We start from the raw sequence: 18,584 nt of genomic DNA on the forward strand, positions 1-18,584 counted from the left end.
TACGGTGATAGTACCACACAACACAATGGAGGGGATTCTCAATGTGAAGGTCAGACTTTGTTTCCACAAGGACTGTGTGATGGTCACTCTTACCAATACATCTACAGCCACACGATTGGTGAGGATGGGGTCAAGCATCTTTTTCCATCTTTTTGGTTCCAGTTGCAGAGCCAGTCCCTCAGCTACATCCATGAGGAACCAACCAGCTCGATCAGTAATGCTGCTGCCAAGCCACTCTCAGTGGTGGACATTGAAACCCCCCACCCAGACTACACTCTCTACTATCATCACCCTCAGTGATTTGGATTTCCTCCAAATGTTGTTCAACATCCAGGAGAGACTGATTCATCAGCCGAGGGAGCAAGATATCTTGTAATCACCAGGAGGTTTCCTCGCCCATGTTTAACCTGGTGTCATCACGGGGTCCAGAGCCAACTTTGAGACTTCCCAGGGTAACTCCCTCCCAACTGTAGATCACTGTGTCATCAGCTCTGCTGGGTCTGCCTTTCTGGTGGGACAGGACACATGCAGGGACAGTGATGGTGGTGTTTGGGGCATTGTCTGCAAGGTATGGTTCTGTGAGTATGACTGTGTCAGGCTGTTGCTTGAGTCATCTGTAAGACAGCTGTCCTGAATTTGGCCCTAGCTCCCAGATGTCAGTAAGGAGGATGGAGCAGGGTAGACAGGGCTGTTTCTGTCATTGCCTTTTCGGTGTCTAGATCGATGCCTGTGGTCCGTCCGGTCTCATTTCTTTGTTGAAACATTGTCATAATTGATACAACTGACAGCCTTGCTCGGCCATTTCAGAGGGCACTAGAGAGTCAACCACATTGCTAGAGGACAGTGCCGTGTACCCCAGCAGTACATTCCGGCTTCCCCCACTTCTCTATTCTGTATATGGAAGGCAGAAGCCTTCAGCAGGATATTCAACCGCAGGAGCTATCACAGCCCGTGTGCAATTCTGTCCCCACATTAAATCCACACAAATCTTGAATTCACATAACACCTTCAATGTCCAAACATTCCAAGAATGTTCACAAAGTTGCAGTGGGAGGGATGAGGGAGAGGGTGGAAGAACGTAAGAACTAGGAGCAGGAGCAGGCATTTCAGCTGCTCGAGCCCACTCCACCATTTAATACAATCATGGCTGATCCCATCTCAGACTCAACTCCACTTTCCTGCCCACTCTCCATCATCCTTTAACCCATTACCCATTAAATATCTGTCCATTTCCTCCTTGGTGTGAGACAGGGAAGGGACCACTCCATTTCAGAAAAGACTGACCATGGAAGGGGAAGGAGAGGGGAAGGGATTGGAACATGTTGTGAATGGACAGAATGGATCAGTGGGTCAGAGCCTGTCCTGTCCCTCGAACTCACGCTGATGATCTGAGGATCTCCTCTCTCTGCCAGGCCTTCACGGAATGAGGTTTGTGTCCAAATCAGTCCCCAGTGAGAATAGGCCAACAGCACAGAACTGTCCTTCATTTGACCAGAATGAGAGAGGCCAAACCCTGGTCATCGTGGAAATAATGTCTTACTTCAGGAGAAAAAAGGGGTCAAGGGTTAACATGCATTAGCGGGGCAGTGTAGAAGGAGATTTATCTTGCATTCAACTGTCACCACCCAGGACACTGTCAAAAAGAGAGAGCAGTGAGACAGAGAGAGAAATGGAGGGAAAAATTGTGTGTGTGTGTGTGTGTGTGTTTGTGTGTGTGAGAGAGAGAAAGAAAGAAAGAAAGTGAGAGAGAGATAGAGGGACGAGCAACTGATATGGTGTAAGATATGTGAGGGGACCAAGAGACAGGTAGAGGGAGGTAGAAATGGTGAGGTTGAGTGATAGAGAGAGAAACAAGATGTGAGACAGAGTGACTGAGAGGGATTGAGAGAGACAAAGAGACAAGGAGAGAGAGAGTGAGAGACAGGATGGGTGTGAGACTAAGCATGAAGAGAGTTGAGAGGGAGGGTAGGGTTGAGTGTGAGAGAGAGAGAGATGAGTATGGATAGATTTATAATGACAGAGAGAGAGGGAGAGAAACTGTAAATTGGGAGGTAGAGAGGGAAGGAGAGAGAAAGAGGGAGGAATAGAGAGTGACAGGTAACAATTGGAGGCTTTTAATTGAAGTGAGAGAGGGAACGAGTAACAGAGACAGTGAGAGATGGAGAAACAGATGATAAGATGGAGTGAGAAAGCATCAGTGAGTTGGAGAGAGTGGCTATGAGACAGAGTGTGTGTGTGTGTGAGAGAGAGAGAGAGAGAGACAGAGAGTACATGAAAGAGATTAGCATTGGGAGAGAGAGATAGAGGTAGAGAGAAAGAAATGGCAGGTGTGAGTCAGAGAGAGAGAGGGAGAGGTCCTGGTCACCACACTCTGGGAAGAATGTGATTGTACCTGAGAGGGTACAGGGGAGATTTCCCAGGATGCTGCCTGAATCTGAGCTTTGAGCAGTGAAGGCGTAAAAGGGACCTGATAGAGAGGGATAAGATTATTCAGGACAATGATAGGGTGGGTAGGATGGCACTTTTTACATGAGTAAAGAACTTCATAACCTGGTACAGAGATTGAAGGTAACACAGACATGGACACGTAGAAACTTGGAGCAGCAGTAGGCCATTCGGCCCTTTGAGTCTGCTCTGTCATTCAGTATGATCATGGCTGTATCAATTTTTGAATGTCATCATTTCTTCGAGGGTCGGTGTGGGCTTGTCGGGCCAAATGGCCTGTTTCCACACTGTAGGCATTCTAAGTTCTATGGCTGATCCTCTCTCTCAAAGCCATATTCCTGCCTTCTCCCCATTCTCTTCAAGCTGTTAAAATGCAAAACAATTATCTCTCTCTTTTTCTTGAATGTATTCAGTTCCTTGTCCTCCACAGCCTTCAGTGGTAGAGAATTCTACAGGTTGACCACCCTCTGAGTGAAGAAATGTTTCCTCATCTCAGCCCTAAATGGTCTACCCTGTATCTCCCTGAACCTGTGTCCCCTGGTTCCAGACTCCCCAACCAAGGGAAACCTCCTACCTGCCCAGCCCTGTTACAATTTTATATGTTTCAATCAGATCCCCTCTCATCGTTCTGAACACGAGTGAGTCCATGGCCAGGCGAGTTGGAGACTGAGAGGAGAGTTGAGGAGAATTGTTTTCACCCAGAGGGTGGTGGAGTCTGGAACTCACTGCCTGAAAGACTGGTTGAGTCACAAATTCTGGTGACATTGGAGCAGTGTTTAGATATTCCCTTGTGTTGCTGTAGCCTCCAGGGTAACTGGCCAAGAGCTGGAGGATGGGATTAGTGTCATCAGATCTTTGTTTACCAGCACAGACACAATGGGCCAAATGGCCTCATTCAGTGCTGTTCACATCAATGACTCTGAGACAGAGAGAGTGAGATAGAGAGAGAGAGAAGAGGAAGTGTGATGGGCTGACGTAGCTCTCTCTGCCTGATGCCATTTACATACTGAGGAACACCCAGTCAGACTCTCATAGGCTGCAGCTTTATAAAGCAGAGCCCAGTGAAGGGAGAGTTTATCAGGAACCAGGCACAGGGACAGGAGCACACACCATGATTTCACACATCCAGCTGATCTGGCCCCTGGCATTCTGTGTCGCAGGTACAAATCTCTCTCCTTCCACCTTGAATCTTTAGCTGCTCTCCATTTCACTCCAATTCCACTGACTTGTGATTGAAGGGAAAATGCTGAAACCAGAGGAATGCTCAGTGTATCCAACAATCTCTCATTTGACAGGCTCTTTCTGTGACAGTTCTGACCTCACTGTGTTTCTCTCTGACCCCTCAGGTATCAGTGGGGACATCACCATGACCCAGTCTCCCCCGGTGCTGTCAGTGGGACTGAGCCAGACTGTAACCATCACCTGTACGGCCAGTCAAAGCATTAGCGACTACCTTGCTTGGTACCAGCAGCGAGAAGGTCAGAAACCCTCTCTCCTGATGTATTATGCAACAACTCGATTCACAGGAGTCTCCGAGCGATTCACCGGCACTCAATCCGGGACCAGTTTCACCCTGACAATCAGCAACGTTCAGAATGAGGATGTCGCTGATTATTACTGTCAGCAGGGTAGCAGCTCCCCTTACGTTCGGTAAAGGAACCAAGCTCAGACTGAGTAAGTAAACCTCAATCCTCTGTTATTAACCCTGTCAATACTGAAACACACTTTCTAAAATACAGTTACTGAATTGTTGAAGGTGTTAGTGGGAAGATGCAGTGAATGAAATGGTTGATTGAGGAGCACTGTGTCTAACAGTGTGTCCAGATGTATTTCTTTACTTTCATGCCCTCTTTAAAAAATGCAAGATATGAGTCAGTAAGTTTTACTCACTGTGTGGAGGAGCTCTGTCCAGTTGCAGCCTGTGGTCCCATTTCTGCAGCATGGAGTGAAATCAGTGAGTAGCCTCCTGCCAGTCTCAGTGTGACAGACACGGGCAGATTTTGATGTGAGCTCTGGCTCCCTGTCCCAGTCTCTGATCTCACTGACCTCAGCAGCAGCAGCAGCAGCAGCAGCAGCAGCAGCAGCAGCACAGTGAGACACCGAGCTCCCACCTCCCCCAGCTTTAAAACTGCTCAATCACACAATCAGAGAATTGTTACAGTGCACAAGGAGGCCATTCCTCCATCCTGTCTGTACTGGCTCTCTGAATGAGCAATTCACTGAGTGTCATTCTCCTGCCTTCTCCCTGTCACCCTGCACATTGTTCCTTTTCAAATAACAGTCTCATTCCCTTCGGAATGTTTCAATTGAAGCTGCTTCCACCACACTCTCAGGCAGTGCACTTCACACCTTAACCACCCACTGGCTGAAAATGTTATTCCCCAACTCACTTTTGTTACTTTTCCAATTACTTTCAATCTGTGGCCTCTCGGTCTCAATCCTTTCACAAGTGGAATCATTTTCTCCCTATTTACTCTGTTCCAGGCCCCTCCTGATTTGGAATTTCTGGAACAATTCTCCTCGCTGCCTTCTCCAAAGACTTGGAGGTGCCGATGTTGGTCTGGGGTGGACAAAGTTAAAAATCACACAACACCAGGTTATAGTCCAACAGGGGGTTTATTTGGAAGCACTAGCTTTCGGAGCACCCCTCCTTCATCAAATGGTTATCAGCGGCGCTCCAAAAGCTAGTGCTTCCACATTAACCTGTTGGACTATAACCTGATGTTGTGTGATCTGTAACTTTCTCCAAAGAAGACAGTCCCAAATTCTCCAATCTATCTTCATAACTGATATTCCTCATCCCTGGAATGATCTTTGTGCATATGTTTGCCAGCTCCACAAAACATTCACCTCCTTCCTGCATTATTCACATTATTTATGTCCCTCATGATTTTATAAACCTCTATAAGGTCACTCCTCACCCTCCAGCAATTCAGGGTAAAAGATCTCAGTTTTTCCAGCCTATAATGGTCACGGAGTCATACAGCGTGGAAACAGATCTTTCAGTCTAACTTCTCAATGCTAACCAGATATCCAAAACTGACCTCATCCCATTTGCCAGCATTTAGCCCACATCCCTCTAAACCCTCCCTCTCCATGTTCCCATCCAAACATCTTTTAAATGCTGTAATTGTATCCGTCTCCAGCACATTCTCTGACAGCTCGATCCATACACGTACCACCCTCTGTGTGACAAGTTACCCCTCAGGTCCCTTTTGCATCTTTTGCCTCTCATCTTAAACCTATACCCTCTAGTTTTGGATTCCCTTTCCCAAGGCAAAGACCTGGGATATACACCCTGTCCACCCTTCCGCCTCCGATCCTGCAGGAAAAATAGCCCATTTATTGAGCCTCTTCCGACAGCTCAAACCCTGCAGTTCCAGGCAACATCCATGTGAATCTTTTCTGCAGAATTTTAAGTTTAACAGCATCCTTCCTATCACAGGATGATCAGAATTGTTCACGTTATTCCCAAAGTAGCCTCACCAATTTCCTGTACAGCTGCAAATGATGTCCCAACTCTGATAGTTAGTGCAGTGACCAATAAAGGCAAGTGTACCCAGCACCTTCTTCATCTCCGTGTCTCCCTGTGACTCCACTGTCAAGGAATAATGCCCATGCACCTGCCCCTGCACCTGTCCCTGCCCCTGCACCTGCCCCTTCCACTGCACCCTGAGGTCACTTTGTTGAGCAACACTCCACAGGGCCCCACCATTAACAGTACAAGTCCTGCCCTGGTTTGACTTTCCAAAATGCAACATCTCACATTTATCCAAGTTGAACTCCATTTGCCACACGTTTAGATCAGAGTGGTGCTGGAAAAGCACAGCAGGTCAGGCAATATCCAAAGAGCAGGAAAATCGACGTTTCAGGCAAAAGCCCTTCATCAGGATTCCTCTAGCCGAAACATCATTTTTTCTCCTCCTCGGATACTGCCAGACATGCTCTGCTTTTCCAGCACCACTTTGATCTAAACTCTGGTTTCCAGCATCTGCAGTCTGCACTTTTGTCCATTTGCCACACCTCTGCCCATTTCCTCAAATGATCAAGGTCCCACTGTACTCTCAGATAAGCTTCTTCACTATCCACTGTACCACCAATTTTGGTGTCATTTACAAACTCGCCATAATTCCTACATTCACATCCAAATCATTTATTTAAATGATAAAAAGCCATGGACCCAGCACCAATCCTTGTGGCACACAGCTGACATCTGATCTCCAGTCTGAAAAGCAACCCCTTACCACCACTCTCTGTCTCCTATCTTTGGTCATTTTTTTTTACCCAAATGGCTAGCTCCCCCTGAATCCCATGTGGCCTAACCTGACTAATCAGTCTATCATGTGGAACCTTGTCAAATGCTTTGCTGAAGTCCATATAGACAGTGTCTACTGTTCTGCCGACATCAATCTTCGCTTCAAACAACCTCAATCATGTTAGTGAGACACAATTACCATGCACAAAACTGCATTGATTGTCCAAATGCATGTAAATCCTGTCCCTCAGAATTCACTCCAATAACTTACCCAGCAATGTCATCAGGCTCACTGGTTTATAGTCCCCTGGCTTTTCCTTAAACAATGGCTAACATTAGCCAACCTCTCTGGTTCTCCAGAAACTCACTCGTGGCTGTCAATCAGAAACATACCTCAGCAAGCGGTCCAGTAATCTCTTTCCTAGCTTTCCACAATGTCCTGGGATACACCTGATCAGGTCTTGGAGATTTATCTACCGTCTTGCACTTTAAGAAATCCTCTTCTGTAATGTGGACTTGTGTCAAGACATTACTATTTACTTCCAAAGTTCCCAAATTTCCATGTCTTTCTCCATGATAAATACTGATCTGGAATATTCATTTAAGACCTAAACCATTTCCTGTGGATCCACCCAGAGGTACATTGTTCATCTTCATGGGGCCCTATTCTCTCTCTAGTTACTCTTTTGCCCTTTTCTTATTTACCATAATTCTACCACTTTTGCCCTTGAGTAAGTTCAGGAATTGTTTGCCCTCCTTCAAATGTATCTCGACTATACCTGGTCCACATCCTCTACTATTCTTTTCAGGACTTTCCTGCAAACCTTTGATCCCACTTTATTCAGATCCGATACATCCATATCCTATAGAAGCTGGCATTTCCCCAGTGAAGATGTTTGACCCTGAAAAGGCCTTTGTTCTTTTCTACCATCACCCTCAACTTTGTGATACAATAATCACTCTTCCTTAAGTGTCCTCTCACTGACACTTGATCCACTTGGGCCTCCTCATTCCCAAGATCCAGATCTAGCAGAGCCTCCTTTCTCATTAGACTGGAAACATGCGGCTGGAGAAAATTCACATGAACACACTCTCACGACTCTGGCCCCTCTCTGTCCTTCATACTGCTACTACCCCAGTCTATATTCAGAAATTAAAGACATTCCAGCCCCCCCCCCCCCCCCATTTATAATGACCATTATATTTGCAGGTCTCTGTAAATTCCTTGCAAATGTATTCCTCTAAATCTTTCCCACTGGCTGGTGACTTATTGACTGCACTGATGATTCTGTAGATCTTGGTGCTCCTCTCTGGTATTACCTCCTGACTCCCACAGCCCTGCCAAGTTAGTTTAAACCCTCTGCAACAGCACGAGTAGATCACCTCAAAGGAGCTCAGTGCCAGTTCTGTTCAGGAGCAACGCTGTCTGGTCTATCCAGGTCCCATCTCACCCAGACCCAGTCCCGATGTCACAAGAATCTAAAACCCTCCCTCCTGGATACTCTTTCCAGCCCCACAGTCACTTGTGTTATCCTCCTGCTCCTCTTCTCACTTGCCTGGGGCACTGGGAGTAACCTGAAGATTTCTACCTTTGAGTTCCTGATGTTAATTCACTCCAGCGCCCCCTAAACTCTAACTGCAGGACTACATCCTTTTCACCCTCTGTCACTGGGACCGATGTGGACCAAAACTGCTGCCTGTTCCCCTCTCCCCTCAGGGTGCTTTGCAGTCGCTTAGTGACATCCTTCACCCTGGCACCAGGGAGACAACACACCATCATGGATTCCCATCTGCAGCTGCAGAAACACCTATCGATGCCCTCACTCTCAAATCTCCTTTCACGATCAGTCTTCCAGTCTTCCTTATATTAACACCCCTCCCACCCCCCCCCCACCCCCCGCCCACCACCCCCCACCCCAATATAGCTGAGTCACCAGTGGTGCCATGGACTTGGCTCTGGCTGCACTCCCCAGATGAACCATCATTCTCATCAGGATTCCAAACTGAATCCTGGTTGGAGAGTGGGATGCACTCAGGGGATTCCTCTACTAGCTGCCTGGTCCTTTTGGACTGTCTGCTGCTTCCCCCATTCCCTCTCTCCCTGCATACTCTGAAGCTGCGGAGTGACCACATCTAGAAACGTGTTCTCCACGGAGCTCTCAGCCTCACGGACGCTCCGCACTGACATCAGCTGCTGCTCAAGCTCCGAAATCCGGAGCTTCAAATGCTGTCAATGACCACACTTCCTGTACTCATGGTATTCCAGGAGCTAGGAAGCATTCTGAAATTCCCACATGGATGTATTCTCTCTCCACTCTTTGGTTATCTCTTGGCAAAGTTCTGATGACAAACAGCTCCAGCAGGGCTCACAGTCCAGTGGGTTCAGTGTTCCAGGGTTTTGGGGAAACTCTCCAGAAGTCTTTAAGAAATAGGAGCAGAAATCAGCCATTCAGCCCATTGAATTTGCTCTGCCATTTGATCTTGGCAGATATGCTTCTCACCCCCATTCTCCTGCCTACTCCAGAGGAACGTTCGATCCCCTTTACAATCACAAACCTATCTATCTCTGTCTTAAATACACTCAGTGGCTTGGCCTCCCCTGCCCTCTGTCGCTGTGAGTTCCACAGATTTACCACCCTCTGGCTGAAGAAAGTCCTCACCTCAGCTCGAAAGGGTCGGCCCTTCATTCTGAGGCTGTGCCTTGGGTACCTAGTCTCTCCTGATTTTGGAAACATCTTCTCTGCATCCACTCTATCCAGGTCTATCAGTATTCTGTAAATTTCAATAAGATCCCTCCTCATCCTTCTAAACTCCATTGAGTACAGACCCAGAGTCCTTAACCATGCCTCATATGACAAGGCTTTCATTCCCAGGATCATTCTTGTAAACCCCTCCAATGCCAGCACATTGTTTCTTAGAATAGGGGTCCCAAATCTGCTCACAATATTCCAAATTCAGTCTGACCAGAGCCTTAGATAGCCTCAGCAGTACATCTCTGCTCTTGTATTCTGGCCCTATTGAAATGAATGCTATTATTTCATTTGCCTTCCCAAGCACAAACTGGACCTGCCTGTTAACCTGAAGAGAAACCTGAATGTGGTTTGTGCTTTTGATTTCCAAAGGCTTTCCTTCTTTAGAAAACAGTCTTTGCATCTCTTCTTCCTCCCAAAGTGCACACCCTCACACTGTCACACATTGTCTTCTATCTGCCACTTCTTTGCCCACTCTCCGAGCTTATCCAGGAGCTTTTACAGCCTTCCCACTTCCTCAACACTACCTGTCCCTCCACCTACCTCATGTCACCTGCAAACTTAGCAACAATGTCTTCACTTCCTTCATCCAGATTGTTCATGTATAATGTGAATAGTTATGGTCCTAACATTGACACCTGCAGAACTCTACTCATCACCAGCGGCCATTCTTCCTCACGCTCTGCTTTATGCCAACCTGCCAGTCCTCGGTCCATGTCAGTACATTGCCCCTAACACTGTGGGCGCTTATCTTATGTCAAATGCCTTCTGGAAATCCAAATAGATTACTTCCTCGGACTCTCCTTTGTCTGACTGGCTCATTGCCTCCTCAAAGAATTCTAACAGATTTGCCAGGCATGACGTCTCCTTGATGAAGCCATTGCACTTCCAAGTCCTCTGCAATTTCACCCTTAAATTGAAGTCTAAAACCTTACCAACAACTGAGTCCTGGCTAACTGGCCTATCATGTCCCATCTTCCACCTCCCTCCCTTCTTAAACAGGGGTGGTATGTGAGCCATTTTCCTGTCCCTTGCCCCCACCACATCCGTCCCCACCCCTCCTCCACTCCCTGACTCCATTGATTCCTGAAAGATCATCACCAATGTCTCTACAATCTCCTCAACAATCTCCTTCATAACACACGGGTGTAGTTCGTCCAGTCTGGGTGCGTTATCCACATTCAAACCTTCCAGCTTTCCCAGTACCTCCTCCTTAGTGATGGCCACTACACTCCCCTCCGACCCCTGACAGTCTTGAATTACTGGTACACTGCTGGTGTTTTCCATGGTGCAGACTGATGCAAAGTATCTATTCAATTCCTCTGCTATTCCTTCATTTCCTGTTATTCTTTCTCCAGCCTCATTTTCCAGTGATCCATAGTATATTTTTGACTCCTTCTTCCGTTTTATACACCTGATAAAACTCCTGAAATCTTCTGTTATATTACTGGCTAGATAACTCCCACATTTCACCTTCTCCACCCTTACTGCTTTTTCCGTTATCCTCTGCAGGTTTTTAAAGGCTTCCTAATCCTCTGGCCTCCCACTATTCTCCACCACATTGTGTACTTTTTCTTTTGCTTTTATGCTGTCCTTTACCTCCCCCATCAGCCATGGTTACATTGTCCTCCCCTTAGTATGTTTCTTCTTTTTTGGGATGAATTCCTGCTCTGCTTCCTGAATTACCCCCAGAAACCCTGCTGTTTGCTGCCCCACCATCTTACCTGCTCGGCTCCCCTTCCAACCAACTCTGGCCAGCTCCTTCCTCATGTCTTTGGAGTTACCTTTACTCAACTGAAATACTGTTCAATCTGACTGCAGCTTCTCTCTCAAACTACAGGGGGAATTCTATCGTATTATTGTCATGTATCCATTGGGATACTTTCACCTTAAACTCACTAATCAAGTTTTCCTCATTAAACATCACTGAATCCAGACCTGCCTGTTCCATCATGGCTCAACCACAAGCTGCTCCAAAATCCATCTTGTCGACATTCCACGAAATCCTTTCCTTGAGCCGCGCTACCCAGTCCACCTATTCATTGAAGTCTGCCCTGATACTTTGTGTATGACTTTTCTGTCTCCTGATTGATTTCCTTCCCCACACCCTGATTAATGCTTGGAGACCTGCACATAACTTGCATCAGATTCTTTATTTATTGCAGTCCCTCAGATGTACCCACACGCATTCTACACCTTCTGACTCTCTGTCACTTCTTGCCATAGATTTAATTTCATTTCTCACTAACAAGGCAACACTTGTCCCTCTGCCCATCTGCCTGTCCTTTTGATGGGACATGTATCCTTGGGTATTTAGTTCCCAGCCTGGATCCCCTGACAGCCATGTCCCTGTGATATCCATAACACCGTACCTGCCAGTTTCAATCTGCACTACAATCTCATTGTGTACACTGTGTGCATTTAAGTGCAACACCCTCAGTCCTGCATTGACTGCCCTCCTTCTCATCATTGTCCCCTTATCTGCTGTGCTTTACATTCGATTCCTGATCCTTTCTGTACTCTCTGTCCTTTTACATCTTCTAGAAACTTGAATAACCTTTCCTGAGCCCTCCTCCACTTTAACTAGTTTAAATTCCTTAGAAACTCAATTTACCTCAATGTGTGGCATCACTTTTACTCCCTTACTCGGAATGCTTTGTGCATTTAGATACAACCTCTTTAAGTTTGTACTATTATTGATTTTCCATGCACTTTCATGTTTCCTTTGATGTTCAAAACTTCCATCCCTTTCTTTTATTTTCTGGTCACAATCAATCCCATCACTAACCGGCAATCCTACCTTCTCCTTTACCTTCCATTTTCTCATTTTCCATCCAACTGAACCAAATTACTTTCTCTTTGGGTTGAGTTCAGGCCAATATTTATCGTTGAGCCAACATCATTATTACTCTTTGATCTCAGAGCTTCTAGTGGGATCTTGCTGTGCAGAAACTGGCTGCCACGTTACTGACATTGCAACAGTGACTGCTTGTCAAACAAAACTGTCTGTAAATGTCTTTGGGAGAGCCTGAAGTGTGAAGGGCTGGATTGAAATACAATTAGAGTCAGAGAGATGGACAGCACAGAAACAGACCCTTCGGACAACTCGTCCATGCTGACCAGATATCCAAAATTAATCTAGTCCCATTGACAGCATTTGGCCCATATCCCTCTGACATCTTCCAATTTACATATCCATGCATTTTAAATGGTGTAATTGTACCAGCCTTCACCACCTCCTCTGGCAGCTCATTCCATACATTTAACACCCTCTGAATGAAAATGTTGTCCCTTAGGTCCCTTTTAAATCTTTCCCCTGTCACCTTCAGCCTATGCCCTCCAGTTCTGGACTCCCCCACTCTGGAGTAAAGATCTTCTCTATTCACCCTATCTATGCTGCTCATGATTTTATAAACCTCTATACGGTCACCCATCAACCTGCAATGATCCAGGGAAAACAGCCCCAGCATATTCAGCCTCTCCCTTTCACGCAAACCCTCCAACCTTGGCAACATCCTTGTAAATTTTTTCTGGATCATTTTAAGGTTCACAACATTTTTCCTCCAGCAAGGAGAACTGAATTGCACACAGTATTCCAAAAGTGCCCTAACCAATGTCCTGTACAGCTGCAGCAGCTCCCAACATGGGCGGCACGGTGGCACAGTGGTTAGCACTGCTGCCTCACAGCGCCTGAAGACCCGGTTCAATTCCCGACTCAGGCGACTGACTGTGTGGAGTTTGCACGTTCTCCCCGTGTCTGCGTGGGTTTCCTCCGGGTGCTCCGGTTTCCTCCCACAGTCCAAAGATGTGCAGGTCAGGTGAATTGGCCATGCTAAATTGCCCGTAGTGTTAGGTAAGGGGTAATGTAGGGGTATGGGTGGGTTTCGCTTCGGCGGGTCGGTGTGGACTTGTTGGGCCGAAGGGCCTGTTTCCACACTGTAAGTCTAATCTAATCTAAAAAAAACTCCAATACACAATGCACTGCCCATTAAAGGAAAGCAAACCAAATGACTTTGTCACTCCCCTACCTTCCTGCAACTTCATCTTCAAGGAACTATTCTTCATTTTTTCGATGAACTGAGAGTCTTTCAGTTGTGAAAGATGCCATTCCATGGCACTATTGGATGAAGAGCAGGTAGTTCCCCCTGGTGTCCCTGGTCAATATTTATCCCCCAGTCAAAATCACTCAGAATGTATTTCTCTGCTAATTATCACATGGTGTTTGAGATATTACTGGTCACAGTCTGCTGGAAAGATCCAGTGGGACATCCTGAGTTGGGGAAAGGTGGTACACAAATGCAAGTCTTTCTTTAAGGGTCTTTAAGGGTCTTTCTTTAAGATCTCCTGATCTGGATCCTCATCCATTGTCTGCACACTCTCACCTTCCAGGAGTCATGGGGTCATTAGGAGCAGTGACCCTGTCTGACCCTAGGACACTGAGACTCTTTGCAGCCTCACCCTTGATCTCAGCCCAATAGTGTGCAGCAAGGTTTGAAATATAATCTAGAATCTTCTACACAGACACCCAATGTGACTCTTTCATGAAGTGTGTGGATTCGAGTCTGCTCCAATGTTCTTGGATAAAGTTCTCCTGATCTGTGGGTGTTCAGAGGTTTGTTAAAGAGATATCGAGCTCCATCCCACTTTCCAGCTCTTGCTCCATAGTTCTGGAGGTTTTGCTGTTTGAAGTGAATATCCAAGTGTTTTTTTCAATATGATGAGGGTTTCGGCCTCTCCCACCCTTTCAGACAGTGAGTCCCACATCCCACCAACCTGTGGCTGAAAACAAATACCTTCAACTCCCCTATAATCCTGCCCTCAACTGATTTCAATCTCTCCCCGTGGTTATTGCCCTCTGTGCTGGTGGATGTCAGTCCTTCCTACCCGGTCTGCCCAGGCCCCTCATCATTTTACACACCACCATCAAATCTCCCCTCTGCCTCCTCTGTTCCAACGAAAACATTCCCAGCCAATCCAACCATTCCTTAAAGCTCAAAGTCCCCATTCCAGACAAACTCTTCCTCTGTCCTGGTCTCTCGAGAGATCACATCCTTCCTGTAATGTGGTGACCAGAACCATACACAGGTCTCTCACTGTGCTCTAACTGGGGTTTCATACAGTTCCAGAATAAACAAACTCTTTGCTTTCATAGTCAACCAAAAATGAGTTAAGGGAGATGATGGTCTAATGGTGTTATTGCTGAGCTGTTAATCCAGAGATCCAGGTAATGTTCTGGAGACCAGGGTTAGAATCCAGCAGATGGTGGCATTCAAATACAGTCAAAAAAAATCTGCAATTAAGAGACTAATGACGACCATGAAACCATCGTTGATTGTCAGGAAAAAGCATCTGATTCCCTTATGTCCTTTAGGGAAGGAAACTGCCATCCTTACCATGTGACCCCAGACCCACAGCAATGTGGGTGACTCTAAACTGCCCTTTGGGTGATTAGGGATGGGTAATAAATGCTGCCGATCCAGCAATGCCCTCATTCCATCAAGGGAAAAAGAAAAACAGTTTCTCCCATGTGTCTTCTGGAACCACCTCACTGACCTGCATTCATTAATCACCATGGCCACATCTTCCACCTCCACACACATCTGACTTCCAGCTTCAAAATGATGAGAGACATCCCTTCATTATCTGAGAAACAGGTAGAAACATCAAACACAGGAGCATCAGTAGGCCATTCGGCCCTTCAAGCCTGCTCCACTATTCAGTATGATCATGGCTGATCATCCAACACAGATCCCTGTTTCTACTTTCTCCCCACATTCTTTGATCCCTTTCATCCTAAGTATATCTAATTCCTTCATAAATACACATTGCATCTAATTCCCTTTTGCTGGAAAAATGGATGACAATTATTGGGTTGTTATTTTTTGACCAGTATGGACACAATTGGCTGATGGGCCTTTTGGGTCCCTATGACTCTATTGTTATATATTATGAATAACTGGGTACCAAGGGCTGACCCCTGTGGCACCCTAAGTTGTAATTACCTGCCATTCAGAAAAAGACTCATTCTTTCTGTGCTGCCTGCCAACCAGTTCCCAATCCATGTCAGTACGTGAACCCCAATCCTCTTGTTCATTTGGTCTAGATCTGGAAGTCCCACCTTTACTCATTGTGGGAACAGATTCTGAACAGTCTGTCTCATCCTTCGAGGGACCCCACTGCCCTGACACTGATTTCCCATCATGTCATTGGTTCTGATCCACTTTTACCAAAGCACCGCACAGTTTAGTAAAATGAAAACTTTTACACTTGCTCCTTGGTTCTCCATTTCCATCCCTCCTCTCAATCTCACTGAGTTCTGATCATTGTCACTAAAATGCTCCCACATCGATAGCCCTTCCAGATGCCCACATTCATTCCATAACCAATGGTCCAAAATTGTCCCTTCTCTCTCTGCTGCTTCACCATCACCTTCTCAGGGGCAACTAGGGACGGTAATGAATGCTGGCCCTGCCAGTGGCACTCAGATCCCAAGAAGCAATTTGAACAGTGTCTGTTGTTTTGTCGGGTTTATTCTGTATTGACTACAAATGTTCAAAAAGATGGTATTGCCAGTGAATATTGTGAGAGTTGAATTCCCTTCAAATGACAGGGATTAAAATTGTTTCTCTTGTCTTTCAGCCCGTGAGAACTCTCAGCCCAAGCTGACCCTGCTGCCCCCCTCCCTGGAGCAGGTCAATGCCAAGGGCACTGCCACCCTGGTGTGCCTTGCCAATCACTTCTATCCCGATGTGCTGGAGGTGCAGTGGAAGAAGGACGGTGCAGTCATTTCGGACAGGGTTCAGACCAGCAACTACCTGCGAGCTTCGGACAGCACCTACAGTGTCAGCAGCCTGCTGACCCTCTCTGGGTCTGACTGGGAGTCCAACGCTCACTTCTCCTGTGCCCTCACCCACGTGACCCTCCCCTCTCCCCTCAGCAAGAGCATCAGTAAATCAGAATGTGTGTAGAGAGTGTGAGACAGTCCATAGAGGAGACACAACTTTAAATAGAACAGGGCTGAGCTGGCAGGTCAAAGGTCATTGTCAGCACTGAATTTCAATTCTCTTCCTTCTCAGGACTGTTCAGAGAACCTTCTGAGGTTTGGATGTAAAAGCAGGTCATTGCGACAGTGTTGACGGAGCTTTACGCTGTGTCAAACCCCATGCTGTCCCTGTTCTGGGAGTGTTTGATGGGGACAGAGTTGACTTGTGATGCCAAGTAAAATCTCTTGAAGTTGCTGAAGACTGTCAGCTGTGCAAAACAATGTGAACCTCAGAATTCTCTGCTTCAGTAAACCAGATCTCCTTCCTGCTCAGCCGCCAGTTCCAATTTAAGGTTTTGTCACTGTTTAAAGGGACAGGATTCTCATGTTATTGAGCAAACCTCCACAAGTGTTTTCTTCAAGCTCCATTGTGGCTGTGAATTTGAGCAGCTTCCTCTGTCTGGGCTGTTAATTGCAGTTTTTTTTTCTGTCAATGTGAATGTGGAAAAGGGAATAAAGATGAAGATTCAGTGTCTGTCTCTGTGTGCTTTGGAAATAGATGACCTTCCCCACCCCCCAGTTGATTGGCTGCATTTCAGCAGGTCATTGTCAAGATTGGCTGGTTGGCCTGTCAATCAATTACAATCATCAATCATTAATCATTTTCAAATGATCCCTTTGGTCAGGAATTTATGCAGGTTACAAGATTCCAAAACGAACAGAAACTGAAAGTTGTTAGGACTCAATAAGTACAATCTGACGCATTCCCTCTTCACTCTGTTGGTCCAGGCCCGGCTGATGGGATCGCACTGTGCAATCTCTGCTGTATGTTGGGTAGCTGCTGAAACAATCTTTGGCCAATCACTGACATTGTCAGCTGTGTCTCTCTGAGGTAAAAACAAGGACTGCAGATGCTGGAAACCAGATTCTAGATTAGAGTGGTACTGGAAAAGCACAGCAGTTCAGGCAGCATCTGAGGAGCAGGAAAATCGACATTTCGGGCAAAAGCCCTTCATCAGGAATAGAGCTTTATTCTTGATGAAGGACTTTTGCCCGAAACTTCGATTTTCCTGCTCCTCGGATGCTGCCTGAACTGCTGTGCTTTTCCAGCACCACTCTAATCGAGAATGTGTGCCTCTCTGAGTGTGTGTTTAACTTAATTCTGCTTGGAGGGGTCTCTCTCAGTGTGGATTTGTTACTCAGAGAGACACCTACAGGCAGCGTTCAGTAACGCACCCACATTCGGAGTGTGATCATGTTCCTCAGTGCTACCTGTCTCACAGAGTGAGTGTGTTACTCTGTGCTGCCTGTAGGTGTCTCTCTGAGGTATGTGTCTCTGAGCGATGGATTGAGAATGGGCTTTGTGCTGGGGATTGAAGATTAGGCTTTAATCTTCTCAAATCATGAATGGAAAACAGTTCAGCTGATTCAGTCTGAGATGGCAGCTCATTCAGATGGCAAAAGTTAAAAAATCCAACTACTCCAGGTGATAGTCAAACAGGTTTATTTGAAAGTAGAAGCGTTCAGAGCACTGCTTCTTCATCAGGTAGCTGGAGGGGCAGGATCATTGGCCACAGAATTTATTGTAAATTCAGATAGCAGCTGAGAAAGGTGAATACTGAGAGTGTATTCTCAGTAAGGGAGGGATTTCAGAGGCAGTGGGCACTGTGCTCCCTAATGCAGAAATGTCGATTTTCCTGCTCCTCAGATGCTGCCTGACCTGCTGTGCTTTTCCAGCACTACTCTAATCTAGACTGTGCTCCCTAATGTTTTGCCCAATTACAGGGGACTTTCTGAATCCAGGATCAATCGTGGCTGCCTGCCCAGCCAATGCTGGCTCCCCATAGTCATATTTCAGTGGTTAATTAACCCAAAACAAGGTGCAGCAATATTACCTTCCAGGGAGGGGAGCTGTCTGAGGGAGGGAGGTTGAATTCTTGCAGCCCCAAGAGAGGTTGCGGTGGATTAATGACAGGTATGACCACCATGAAGGTGCCATCTTCTCTTCTCTTGCCCCAGCTGTGATGACCCTCAGGTTAAAAGTGTGACTGCTCTGGGATAATGACCGTATTCCTGGGTGATGGAGGGAAGGCCAACCTCTCCCAAAGGCAGCACAGGCTGGATCGAAGGTGAAACAAGAGTAAGCATGGGG

General features: G+C 46.5%; 1 gene segment (V, D, J or C); it reads left to right on the forward strand.

Moving 5' to 3' along the window:
• The first annotated feature begins 3,543 nt into the window (after window positions 1-3,543).
• On the forward strand, window positions 3,544-16,936 carry LOC132818626 (Ig kappa chain V-V region MOPC 21-like). The segment is given in 3 exon segments: window positions 3,544-3,605; window positions 3,792-4,119; window positions 16,090-16,936. Coding segments are annotated over 2 exon segments (357 nt in total).
• Window positions 16,937-18,584: the final 1,648 nt, after the last annotated feature.

Source organism: Hemiscyllium ocellatum, chromosome 9, assembly GCF_020745735.1.
Source record: "Hemiscyllium ocellatum isolate sHemOce1 chromosome 9, sHemOce1.pat.X.cur, whole genome shotgun sequence".
In the NCBI taxonomy this organism is placed as follows: Eukaryota; Metazoa; Chordata; class Chondrichthyes; order Orectolobiformes; family Hemiscylliidae; genus Hemiscyllium; species Hemiscyllium ocellatum.